General features: G+C 47.6%; 1 protein-coding gene across 1 annotated transcript in view; it reads right to left on the minus strand.

The window, feature by feature from the left end:
• LOC138580910 (serine protease 33-like) overlaps positions 1-13,273 on the minus strand; it is a 130,856-nt gene that overhangs the window by 34,908 nt on the left and 82,675 nt on the right. The window contains exon 4 of the mRNA XM_069651840.1: positions 11,821-12,104. Within this exon, the coding sequence (XP_069507941.1) occupies positions 11,821-12,104 (284 nt within the window). The remainder of the gene's footprint in view (positions 1-11,820; positions 12,105-13,273) is intronic.

The raw sequence follows: 13,273 nt of genomic DNA on the forward strand, positions 1-13,273 counted from the left end.
ATGCCTCTCTGTCCCTACTCCTAGAGGGGTTTCCCTACCTAAAATCAAAACAAAGGGTCTGTCAAAGTCAGAATGTCCAAAGCAAAACCATCCCATGTCCAAAGTACTATTATGGCCCTCACATTGTATGAGGTATATGAAACTGTATAGCTCTCAGTTTAATTATAGCCCGCAAATGTGCCCTTCGATTTCTTCAGCTCGGAAAGTTGTGCATTAACAGTGATTCGCCCGGGCAAGGATTGCGGCACGCCCCGGAAACATCGGATGCTCACACAGAAGAAACACAGAACGCTGGGGCTCAGCTGCTGCATTGTGACATTGTATCACGGCGCGCAACATACGGGCACACTGCATGAACCTCATCCTGACTCCCATCTGGTGTTTCTGTACCATCGTGCGCTCCTGACTTGGATCTAGCAGGAGATTACCATCGCCACGGTGATAGACTGGAGCCGAGTTGTGCATTTCGCCCACTATACAAGCACTGTCCACCTGTCCCTGCCTCAGCCGAGATTAAGCAGCAAAGCACCCCACAAAGGCTGCGAGGGAGCAACTTAATGTAATCCTGACACTGGCTACAAGCGTTGGCTGGAGTGCACCGCATTTCAGCACCAGAAAACAGAATCACATTGAGGATAAGAGAGGGTGTTTATGTCACAAGAGATAACAGCTTGCGGGCCAGGCACGTTGTGGGCAGGGATTGCGGCACGCCCCGGACACGTCGGATGCTACGTGCTACTCGAGGAGTCACCGGTGAAGTGGAGGCACGTGGTTGAGGGTGAGCGAAGCACTATCGTTGCATAGTGTTGTGTGTGCTGTGTTGCTGGGCGCGACACTGCGCAATTCAGACCCAGACAAGCAGGGCCTGGCGATGGGACATGGGAACAATATACGAATGCCACAGAAAAACACGCTGTTGGGACACCGACTACAGTAGTCAGAGGAGAGACGTGGGAGGACACAGCCCACTCGAAGAGCAACTTTGCGTGCCACCACATAACGCAGCCCATTGTGGAAGGCGCTCCAGCACCCGACAGAACTGGTGAAGACACAACAACACTGAAGGGCCAGAACCAGACAAGTGGGAAGGATTGCATGATGTCAGTGAAAGGGGCGAGGGCCAAGAGCAAACAACCTACAATGGAGAAAGGCACAACAGACCCCCTTGACTCCAGCACAAAGTGCGGTGGCGGCTTCCGGGGATAGTACCCCAGAATGAGACAACGATCCGGTCCTAGCAGCCATAACAGAACTGAGTGCTAAGTGGGGTACAGCAATGGTGGATCTACGGACGGCCCTGGAGAACAAAATAGATGCTGTAGCAATAGAAGTCACCCTACTGCGGCAAGACGTCAGGGCGCTGGCAGAAAGGACAAGTGGCCTGGAGACCGCGGTGAAGACTAATACAGATGTAAGCACAAATAATGCGAAAGAGGTCCACGTACTAAAACAGGTTGCTAACCTTGAAAATCTAGTGGAAGAAGCGGAGGGAAGAGCGAGACGGAACATCAGGGTGGTCGGCCTGCTGGAGGGAGAAGAGGGCCAAGACCCCATGGACTATGTGGAGAACATGATCGTGCAAGAGATAGGAGCAGACAAGCTCTCACAAGGGTTCACGGTTAAACTGGCACATCGGGCCCTGATGAGGAATCCACGGACTGGGTCCCCGCCGCGGCCGATAATTGCGGAAATCCTGAACTATAAAGACAGAGAAGATCCTGGAGTATTTTCGTAAGGGCGGTACGATAGAAATAGCGTCCACCAACATCACGGCATACCCAGACTATACTATGCTGGTGCAAAGACAGCGGTATAGCTATGTGGCGGTCAAGAGAAGACTGCGTACAGCAGGTATCAAGTACATGCTCTTGTGTCCTGCAAAGCTGAAAGTTTTACACAAAAGCAGAGCTACCCCAGAGGAAGTGGCGTCATGGTTGGATTTGCAGGGCTGTCCGGAGTGAGTTGAGGAGCAGGATCGCCAGGAACATAAGTGAGGAGACTATCATGAACACTGAGGGGATAAGCCGGGGGAGGGGGGTGGGGGGGTTAGAGGGGTGAGTCCTAGTATGTCACTCTGGGACATTTGATTGGAATCATATAGCTTTTGGACTCCAAGACCCTGTTGGACTGGAATATAGTGAATTCAATGCATTAATGTGCTGGGTAGCACTAAGCATAGCAAATTGGGAACAATCAGGAGTAACAGGAGGGAACCTACCCCCGAGAATTAGTAGTAAGGCGGCCATTAGGGCAACTTTACCCTGCTGAGCCGCGAGTACAGGCTTTAGACAGAAAAGGCTAGATGCGGGGGTGCCTGAGATCCAGGGATGGAGCTGTGCAACAGTTAGGGAGGGTGTTGTTGGGGAAGAGCTGGGAGGTGGGGGGGGAGGGAGGTGTGAGGGGTTGTTGTGTTTATAGTTAGGGGGAGTTCAAGTTGGGGTATGAGCCTACATAGAAGAGTTAGGCAACTGGGGTTGGACTGCATAGGGACTCTGACGTGCCATGGGGGATCTTAGAATAGTTACTTGGAATGTCAGGGGGCTCAAAAGTTACCTGAAAAGAAATAAGGTTATGCTATACTTACGGAGACAGGATAGATATTGCCTTGTTGCAAGAAACGCACCTGACGCGAGACAAGATGGAGATGATCAGAAAGAAATGGTGCTGGGTTCGCCATATTCAGCCTATGCCAGGGGAGTGATCTGGGTGGCGCCGCACATCCTGTTTCAGCTGTTACAGACACTGGTGGAGACAGACGGGAGGATGGTCAGCGTGAGGCGATTGGTGGAAAATAGGGAACTAAGTAATGTAAACACGTATGCCACGAAGCAAAACACTGCGGCATATTTTAAAGCATTGTGTAACAATCTCAGCATTTGTGTGGGGAGCGCAGTGATTTGGGGGGGGGACTTTAACTGCGTATTGAACCCTAGGGTGGACAGGTCAGATGGGAAACTGGATAAGCCTGCCCCACCGGCTAAGGCGTTACAGACGCTGCTGAATGATTTTGGGTTAGAGGATGTATGGAGGGCGCACCATCCTCAGGAGAGGCAATACTCGCATTATTCTGCCCCGCAGCAGCTACACACAAGGCTGGACTAGGTCTTTGCCACTCCAGAGATATTGACGGATTACGGAAATCGAATATAAAGCGAGGGTCCTCTAGGACCACTCGCCTCTGATCCTTAGATGGCAATGTTGTCCCTCGAGAGCAAGAATTCCGACGTGGCGCCTCAGGGCAGAGGCGCTCAGAGACCCCCATTTCAGGGAGGATATGAGGGAAGAGAACTACTTTGAAACTAACACAGGTAGTGTTGATTCGGCGGGCTCATTGTGGGAGGCCTTTAAAGTCGTGATGAGAGGAGTGGCCATAGATAAATCAAAAGGATTGCAGGGAGGGATACTGGCAGACCTACAGGAAGCTGAGGGTGAGCTGGAAAGGGCACAAGGAGAAAACATCGCCGCCCAAGACATTGATCTGGTACTAAGATTACAGCAGAAGTGTGCAGGGCACTGGGAAAGATTGTGTAACCTTAACTATAAAAAGTATATAGAGAGGCAGCATGCGGGAGGAGATAAACCAGGAAGGATTTTGGCATGGCTATATAAGAATGAAACCCCTAGACCCCCCGATTAGATCGATAACGAGGGAGGACGAAAGGGTGGTAGATACCTAGGAGGGAGTTAATCAGGAGTTTGCAAACTACTATGGGCTGCTATATGTGGACGAAGGGGAGGATGATCATGCAATGATAGTGGAAACACTGGAGGACATAGGATTGCCACAGATCAGCGCTGAGGAAAGAGGAGATGGACGCATTATATACTTTAGAGGAGCTAGGAGAGGTGGTGAGACAGCTGCCTACTAGTAAGACCCCAGGGGCTGAAGGACTTCGAGTGAGTTTTATAAAAATATTTAAAGATGAGGTGCTCCCCCCATTGCTAGACATGTTGAATGAGGTGTACGAGTTAGGTAGACTGCCAGAGTCACTCAGAGAAGCGATTATTATGCCACTTCCCAAACCTAATAAGCCAGGGCATAGCTGTAGTTCCTATAGACCAGTCGATGTTGAATCAAGACAGTAAAATTTTGACTGCCGTTCTGGCAAACAGATTAAGGAGAGTAATAGGCAAATTGATACACTTGGACCAGACGGGCTGTGTCCCCAATAGGAACATAATCCAACAATCTTAGAAGGCTCCACAGAGTCATTGAATACGGAAATGGAAGCGAGGACGAATTGGCAATTGTGTCGTTGGGACGCAATAAAGGCCTTCGACTCGGTCAAATGGCCATGGCTGTTGGCGTCCTTGGCTGGCTATGTGATGGGTCCAGGATATCTACAGTGGGCTAAAATGTTATATAGTGAACCGCTGGTCAGGGTTAAAACAGGGTCAGTGATATCGGAAAAGTGAAAACTTCGTAGGGGGAACCAGGCAGGGCTGTCCATGGTCCCCCATGCTCTACATATTGGCTCTGGAACCCCTAGCGATCTACTTAAGGCAACAATATGACATGATAGGCATCCCTGTGGGTGGTGAACGACACCCGATATCATTGTATGCAGATGACATACTACTGTACTTGCGATACCCGGAGGAAAACCTCCAATATGTTTTGGAGGTGATGGGGAGATATGCGTGAATGTCCGGTATAGCGATGAACCCTCAGAAGTCTAGCATGTTCCCATGGGTGGATACATAGGGACCCCCTGAAACAATTACCGGTGTAACAAGTACCACAGGCAGCTAGCACATTTTGCTATCTAGTAATAGATATACCACGCAGTGGAGGAAGAGCATAAGCGCAATACAGAGGTAGCCATTACTAAAATTGAGAATTGCATGCGGTTCTGGGTAAAACTGCCCTTAGCAATAATGGGACGTAGTGCAATGTTAAAGATGGTGGTCCTGCCTAGGCTCCTGCACTACTTTGGGAATATCCCATATTTGATACCATAGAAGTTTGTTAGTAGACTGGCCAGCATGTGTAGGGACTTCCTGTGGCAGGGTACACGAAACAGAGTTGCCCTCTGGAAACCACAGAACACTTACGAGAAGGGGGGCATAAAATTGCCTATTTATGAAGGTTACTATGTTACCAGTCAACTACTATATGTGGCCAAATGGCTCTCAGAGGATGCAACCCCCGAAACCAGACTGTTTAGACGGGATTGTGTCCCATTTTACCTGAAGGAGATAATGTGGTTGCCCCAGGCTGTGATGGATGGGCGCCCCAAGATGTTGGTACTAGGATGGAAGCTGTGGCGAAGGGCGTGTGTAATTCTCACCTGGCATCCACGGGGATGTCACTCAGCCTGTTCTGACCTCTTACGACCTCGAACCCTTCCCTGGAGGCTACTCAACTGGGGACTGGGCCTGAAACACAGGATTGGTAGAGTTTAACTCCCTATTGTCTGCGTGTGCTTGAACCCCTTCTTGCCCGGGATCCAACCCTTCCCTTTGATCCACAGCTCACCTTGTTTTCTTGGATAGTGTGCTCTCCATCCTGCTTTCAGAGCAGGGGCGCGTTGATTGATGTGGGCTCGTTGCTGCCTAGTTACTTCACTGGCAAGAGCCCGACAGGTAAGTATAATGAGTCTTTTGAACAGTTCTCCAACTTCGTTCCTTTCCTTCCTTAGATGATGGCCGGCGTCCCGAGATGGCGGCGTGCTGCTGAGATGAGTAGCGCTGAAGGCGAGTGAGCGCGATGCATCCCTTTCGTATTTGTATTGAACTGAGTTCTTTTTCTGTGTCTTTTAGGTGCCGCAATGTTTTCAGCGTGGATGCCGGTTATGAAGAACAAATGCGGTGAGTAAGCGTGGTATGCGGCGCCTCTAGATGTTTCCATGCTAACCTGGAGTGTCTTTTCCCTCTTGCAGATGGATGAGAAGTTCCGGAGACAGTTCCCCCAGGGCGGCTGGGATTCAGGTAAGCGTTTGAAGCTCGTACAGTCTTTAAAAATAAGCAAAGATTTGCAGAATGCTTACTAATGCCTTTTTTCTGTTCTTTTCCCTTTTCCTTATGAAGCGGCGTGCCGGGATGGGAATGACACCGCCGAAGATGTCCGCAGAACAGAAGGAGCGATGAATGATGGGTAGAAGCACCGCAAGGTAAGGCTGTTCCTAACAGTGTTCTTGCAGGAGCTGAGCGCAGAAGAAAGATGCAGGCCTACTTGAGACCGATCCGAACACGGCGAGTGTCACGCTGCAGGTGCAGAAAACGCAAAGCATGTTTCTCAGCCTGGGCGTGGCTTAAATAGTCTCTGGGTATCCCAGGTGTCTCTGGGCTGAAACACACCCAAAACACTAGACTTCACATGCAGTTCTGGGAACCGAAATATGTGGGGGAATCCATCTTGGCCCCATCAATGCACTACAAGTCCAATCCCCTATGTTATCCTATCGGAGTGAGTCTGGTGCCACAAGCGCCAAGTCTGACTCCAAGTGGGTCTTTGGAGGGATGGAGAGGCCCTTGAGGGCCATGTAGGTGATTGTGGCCTGGCTCCAGCCCGACATCTTGCAGGGCTGGGGACAGGAGAGGCAGGAATCATGACAGCGTGTCAACTGATGGGGAACCCATGCCCGTGCTCCCCTCAGGTACCGCTGGTTGCACTGGCGGGTGGAGAAGAGCAGCTAAGGATGGTAATCAGAAATTAGTGGGAGCCGGCTGGTATAGCAACAATTGGAGACACCTGGCAGGAGGGGATCATAACAGACTTCGGGGAGTTGGGGGCGGAAACTGGGCTACACAATGGCCAGTATATCACGTACCATAGACTGGTGCTAAGGAGCAAAGGAACGTGGTCCGAATTGGTGCTTGGGGAAGAACCAGATGCCACTATAGACATAAATATGATATAGCAGAGGGGGGAACACGAGATATCCAGAATATACGAGATGTCTAAAGTAGGAAAGGAGGTGGTGCAATTGAGAGTAGAATGGGAGGAGGAAGCGGGTATCCTGATGGAGGATGGGATGTGGGAACGAGTCCAAGGGTATCACAAGAAGGTATCAAGAAATGCAAGACTTAAACAGATGCAATTGTATATTACGCATAGGGCGTATCTGACACCCCAAAGGATAGCCAAGTTCAAAAATTCAGGGCGGCAGGCATGCCCTAAGTGTGATGAGGAGAACGCGGGCATGGTGCATATGTTTTGGGCATGCCCGGTTATTGAGCGCTTCTGGGGTGAGGTCGCACATAAATTAGCAGAGAAGGGTATTAAGATTGTGGTGGATACTGTGTGGGCCTACCTGTTAGGGGGGTTCCCCAGGCCACGGAAACTTAGGCATGTAAGCAAACTGAAGGACCTGGCATATGCGCTTGCAAAGAGGAGAATTGCTATGGGGTGGAAGAAATGCCGCGATTGGAGGTATGGTGGAAGGATTTGAAGAAATGGGCGGAGGCGGAAACCATGGTATGGCAAGAAGCTAGCAATGTTGGGGGGGGGGTGGGAACTGAGACCCTGATGGCCTGGAAACTGCTGATAGCAGAACTATTTGGGTCAGTGCCCGACACGTCGGATCCCACGGAAAGGAATACCCCATCACAAGATGCAGGAATAGAACAATAATGGAAGTAGGCTCTTAACGGGGGGGGTGGGAAAAAGGGAGCAGTGAACGCGACTGATGTATAATTGAAATGCTAATGTATATACTGCAAGTTTGGTGTGGATTGTTTGTTTAAAATATTCAATAAAAATGTTTTTTTTTTTTTAAAAACAGTGATTCGCCCCATCTAGTGGCCAAAGTGAAAATTACATTTTCCTACAAATACCGTCCTTTTTCGTTTAATAGTTTTGTCCGTGAAAAAAATAGCTTACTATAAATAAGCATGACTTATATTTTTGTCATGATATTTTTCATGTTTTGTTTTTTTAAACTTAAAATATTCCATAGGGAATATTCAAGACCCCAAAAAACAAAGTAATAATAAACTATTTAAATGAACTTCTTTCTCTTTGGCCACGGGTTCAAATAGCTTTATAGACCTTGCCCTCGGCCCGTACTGCCTTTATGGGCCCTCATACCTTGTTAAAGGCCCTCGTTGTGCTCCGGCCTTTAACTCGATCTTCAAGGCCCATAACGCTGGGTACGGCCCTCGGGCGAGGTCTATAAAACTGTCGTCTTTGGGCTCGAGTGGTTTATAGAAGTTCACCACAAAAGTTCGAGAAGGATAGAGTCCCTTGTTCCAGAGATGGTTCCCTTCCCCTGGATTTTTCTTACTCTGTTGTATATTCAAAAATATCAGTTGCTATAGTTTCTCTTGATCCACAATACAACTAGCACACAAAACGACTTTGTTCTTTGTCTTTCTCTTGTTGGGATACCTGGTGTACTCTTCTGCCAGGCTTTCACTCCTTTTCTCCTGATCAGCACCGCTTGTGCGGATATATCTTTCTCAGGACCTCTTTAGGTGATGGATTTCCTATACACTGTTCAGCTGGTCTTTGCCTGGTATACTCTCCTGCTAGTACTTTCCTCATGTGGGCTCTGCACACACTTCCAAACTTTCTATTCTCTTATGTTTGCTTTATCCAATACCGTATTTGCCTGGTACACCATCCTACCAGGGCTTTTCTTATAGGTGTATTGCATACACCCACAATCTTGAAAGTCTCACTTTTGTTCTGTTCTCCTTTTAAAGAAACACCCACGTGCTGTTTCTTTCATGTGCTTCATTAACAATTATTTGGGTTTGGCATGGCTGCCAATACGGCCCGGCGTCCCCACTTCCCTTGGGTGGACTCAACCATTCTTGCTGGTGCACTCCTGTGACAAGCCAGTGGCGGTCATTCAGCATTTCCTTTCATCTCACTGCCTCCGTTGCTTGGCTGCTCTGCCTCTCACGGTTCCTGCTGGGCTCTTCGGCTTCATTTGAGGATTCTGTGTAAGTGTTCTTCGTGATCTTTAAGGGCAAGTTAGTTCTGGAGGACTTGTAGGTACTTTGAGAAACCTGAAGGTGTCTCCCTAGTTGGTCCCCGGGGATCTATCATCCAGTTGGCCAGGACACGGCCATTGCTATTGGATCAAGTTCCTGGGGGTGGACCGGGGGGGGGGGGGAGGGGGGGGGGATCACCTGGATGGGGGTCCTCTGGGAGTGGGACAGCGATGGGTGAGACACGGTATCCCCTTCCTTCAACATCTTTTCCCCCCCATCCTCTCACGTAGGACATTCAAAAATACTGCACCCCGGCCGCCTTTTCTGACACAAACACTTCGCACAACAAGAAAGACAATGGACTTACACCAGAGCCGCTTACCTGAATGTCCCAATACAAGGGTCAGGCAATTGCACAGAATCACACACCCGACAGCCCTTTCCCTTCCCCAAAGGGATAAAAGGTGGAGCAACAGAGCACATTACGAGCAAGGCAGACCGCGCGACGCGACAGGTATCCAGGCACGGCAGTTCAAGAGGAGGAGAAAAGTGGTGAATATCGAGAGGCTGACAAGGAGAGACACAACCTTGCCCTTCTCAACTCAGACCCGCAAAATCTCTGCAGAAGGAATACTAAGAACAAGGACAATAGCCCAAGTGTGTTGCAGCTGATGCCAACGGTACACGGAGCATGCCTACACTGAGAAGCAGGAGCAAGGGAAACTCCTGCTACCGTGGTACCGGCCTGGACTCCAGATACAAGGAAAGCCAAGCAGTTCATCACAGCCGGTGAGTCGAAGGGAACACCGATGAGAACGAATTGTGTTAAATGAAAGTCGCAAAGTGGCATATTGAGAAGGGTACAACAAATTATAACGTGTTAAGGGAAGACCAGCTGCAGAGGAAACCAGCACCACGTGTGTGCTAAATCGTGAGACTCTGGTCGATCCCATGTTACATAAAAAGTACAGTTACCAGAAGGCCGTAGGAGAGGTATCCGGTCATTTTTTCAAATGCATTTCTTCGAAATGCAATTATGTCGAAAAAATGTAGGCAAAAAAAATGATATTTCGAATGTTTTTTTTTTATTCAATATTTTTTTTGGGTTTTGAAAGTAAAAAAAAAAAGTGTTAAAAAAAAACAGTTGATTTGGGGGCGGGGCCTTGTTTAAAAAAAAAAAAGACATTCGAAATATTATTCATTTTTTTCCCCCCCCGCAAATTTTTTTTTAGACATAATGGCATTTGGAAAAAAATGCCATTCGAAAAAGCCACTATAAACCCGTAGGAGAGTCGCCAAGACAGGTCAAAATGGACATACAGGAGGTCTAACTCAAAACGCGGGGAAGAGAGATCCAGGCTATCGCATCCTGACATTATTTGTGAACACTTCTTCCTTTCTTCTGAATATTATCCCACACCAGTTTTGTTATTAGATGTAAGGATTGGCAACAGGTTTCTCCTTAGTATAGGCCCTTTTTATTTGACAACACTACTAGGACTGCCTTATTTTTCATTTAATGGTCGACGCTTGCTCCCATCTTAAATTTAGGTTTTGATTAGACGGTTTTCCCAACCTTTAATAAACACCCTTCAACTGTGATCACTTGTTCCTGTCTTTACTGTTGCCACCATGAGTTCCTTACAGTACGGTCTGAGAAGGTGTTCTTATGAGTCTTAAAAGATTGACAGCTTGCATAGAGATCTTGTTAGACGGTCTTCAGTACCCTTCCTAGATGCATGAGGGGAGATATACCAATATACCATTAAGGCATTTGGCATGGATGGTGTATCCTCAAAGGAAGAAGGGGGATACCATGTCTAATCCGATAGTGGCCTGCCACTCCCCTGGAGGCGGTCTCCCCCCCCCACCCCCCATGTGATCTTCCATCATATAGCCACCCCCAGGGTCAGGATCAAGTAGCGGCTGCCGTCCCCTGGCTACATGGGGAGAGGTCACCGCCGGGAAAGGAGTGATGACACCATCAGATTCATCACAGAGTCCTGCACGTGAAGCTGCAGAGTGGCATCTGCATGCCCCAAGCCAAGAATGGTGGGGATTGCTGTGTTCTTTATAGTTTGCTTTATTAGTTATTGCACTTTTATCTGCAGTCTGCATTCCTTTTTACGTACCCTTGTAACAGGATTTATGTTACTTAGATTCTATTATCTATCCTTTCTTTTAAGTGATGCACTCAATCACCCATGTAAATGAACGGAGAGAGCCAGATTCTGTGGAATTATTTCGAACTGGGGCCCCTGTACTTTATCATGGTTACGGTGTTCCCTCCTCTACCCCCTCACCAGAAGTGGACAGGCCAGAGGTTGGTGTTAGGAAGGTATTGTCAGATAAGAGTGGCCGTCACACCCATGGTTATTTACAAATTGCATACTCAATATTTTAGCTTCTATATTTCCTAGGACAGTGTCAGTACAAGATCAACCTACAATATCAAAAATCTCATTTTTTAAGTATGTTGAGGAAATAAAACATTGGGTTGAGGAAGCAAATAATTTCTGGAACTTTTTCATTTGCCTAAAGAGACCTTCTGCCCCCTACAGCGGAAAACATAAGAGTGTTTGCAGATATTATATCAAAAGAAGTGTCTAATGAAAAACACAAAAACATTGTCAAACAGACCGTAAAGTACATAACTTGGATCGCAATTAAGGGTTTTCTCACTGCATCCAATCATAGACCTCAGAAGATCAAAGAGTGCTTGCGTCACTAGAATTGAAACCTGTGGCCGGTGAGGTATGCAGTGTGTTTCTGGTGAACCCACTCAGTTTCATTCCCAATATGCGGGCCAACTAAACAAAGCACTTCTACAGAGGAGAACATGAGGAGCAACAGCCTGCCATTCCATTAATCAAAGCCTGGCAATGGGTCCGCCAAGCTTCATCACACCACAGTGTCAGCCATACCCTGAAACGCTACCTGATAATGTAGCAGAAGAGTAAATGTTGCCCCAGCCAGTGACCCAACAGTTCATTACAGATGGAAACTGGTCAGAAGGTTCCGGCAAGCAGACAGGCAGGATGTGGTTGGTGAAGTTAATCTCAGAATCCAGCTTGAGAAGCAGGATGTCTCCGGGGCTGCCTGCTTTACTGTAGGAGGGGTTCACTATTATCCGAGTCACTCCGCTGCAGACCGAATACGAGTTGGTGCCAAGCAGCTGATACATTCCCAGGCAGACAGAATATTCTGATATTAAATATCCCCTGGAAAAGACACAAGTGAGAGGCAGAAGTAAATTGAGAAACAAACAAAACAGTGAAAGGTAGCATCTGTTCCCGGATTAAAATTAGCAAGATTCCTCCTCCAACCAGACTGCTAGTCCCAGTGTTCACTTGTGTATCCCAAACGCCAACTTGGGACTTATTTCACACCGTGGAGGATTTGGGATTTGTTGGGAGAGCTGAAAGACTTTACTCCAAGAGTTAGCGCATGTAGTGCATGACAAACCATGGAGGAAAAGAAAGCCAGCAACTGCATCATGCTTCAGGAAATGGTGAAGAGCGATTTCCAGAAGTCTACAAATATAATACATCAGGATATCCAGGTGTGCCTCAAGAAGGGCAATGGCACGGAACACTGAAGCAAAGCTCATTAGGAGCATTAAAAGAAAATTGGGCTCCCACCGCACAATATAAAAATCCAACCTCAAATAAAACTGAGGCCTTGAAAGAGCACCCTGGAGGGCTCGAAATATGTGTTGGCTGAACTGGCATAATGTATGCAGAACCATCACGCTTATATGCAAAAACCTGAAATGAAAACGCAACAAACATTCCAAGCGATGGTTTGATTTAGAGGTCTTACGCATCCCCAAAATGTAGGTCTAATGCATCCCCAAAATGTCTTTTTCCTAACAAGTTTTTTTTCTCCATATATGTGTGTCCTGTACAAGGGTTTAATTTAGGTTTGTTGGAAAATAGATCATGTGAATGCTTACCATTTGTTAACAGAGGTTTATGAAGAGGGTGCTTTTGAAATTGAGGTAGCACATTTAATGTTGATATTATCACCAACCTATATAATGGCGGTAATCCCTAGAAATTAACATTGTACATTTTGTTCATACAATTAAATTTCTTTTATTTTTTCAAAAGGACCTGTTATTTTTCTCTTTCTGCGCAATGGTCAGCAAATGGTTGGGGTGGCTCTAGCATGAGAGGGAAGGGGCATGGGGAGAGGGGAGGACGAGAGGGAGATGCATGGAACAGCTAGTCATATGATCCATATATAACACCACAACCCCATACAGACACTTCCTCCCAATTGCACATGTTTTGGCCTGCACCTCTCTCGGAAAGCACTACGGGAACACCCTAGTAGAAAATGTGCACTATACAAGCGGCAAGAAACAGAGCAGAACATGACCTGTTCC

The sequence above is a fragment of the Ambystoma mexicanum genome, chromosome 3p (assembly GCF_040938575.1).
Source record: "Ambystoma mexicanum isolate Mex_15411 chromosome 3p, UKY_AmexF1_1, whole genome shotgun sequence".
In the NCBI taxonomy this organism is placed as follows: domain Eukaryota; kingdom Metazoa; phylum Chordata; class Amphibia; order Caudata; family Ambystomatidae; genus Ambystoma; species Ambystoma mexicanum.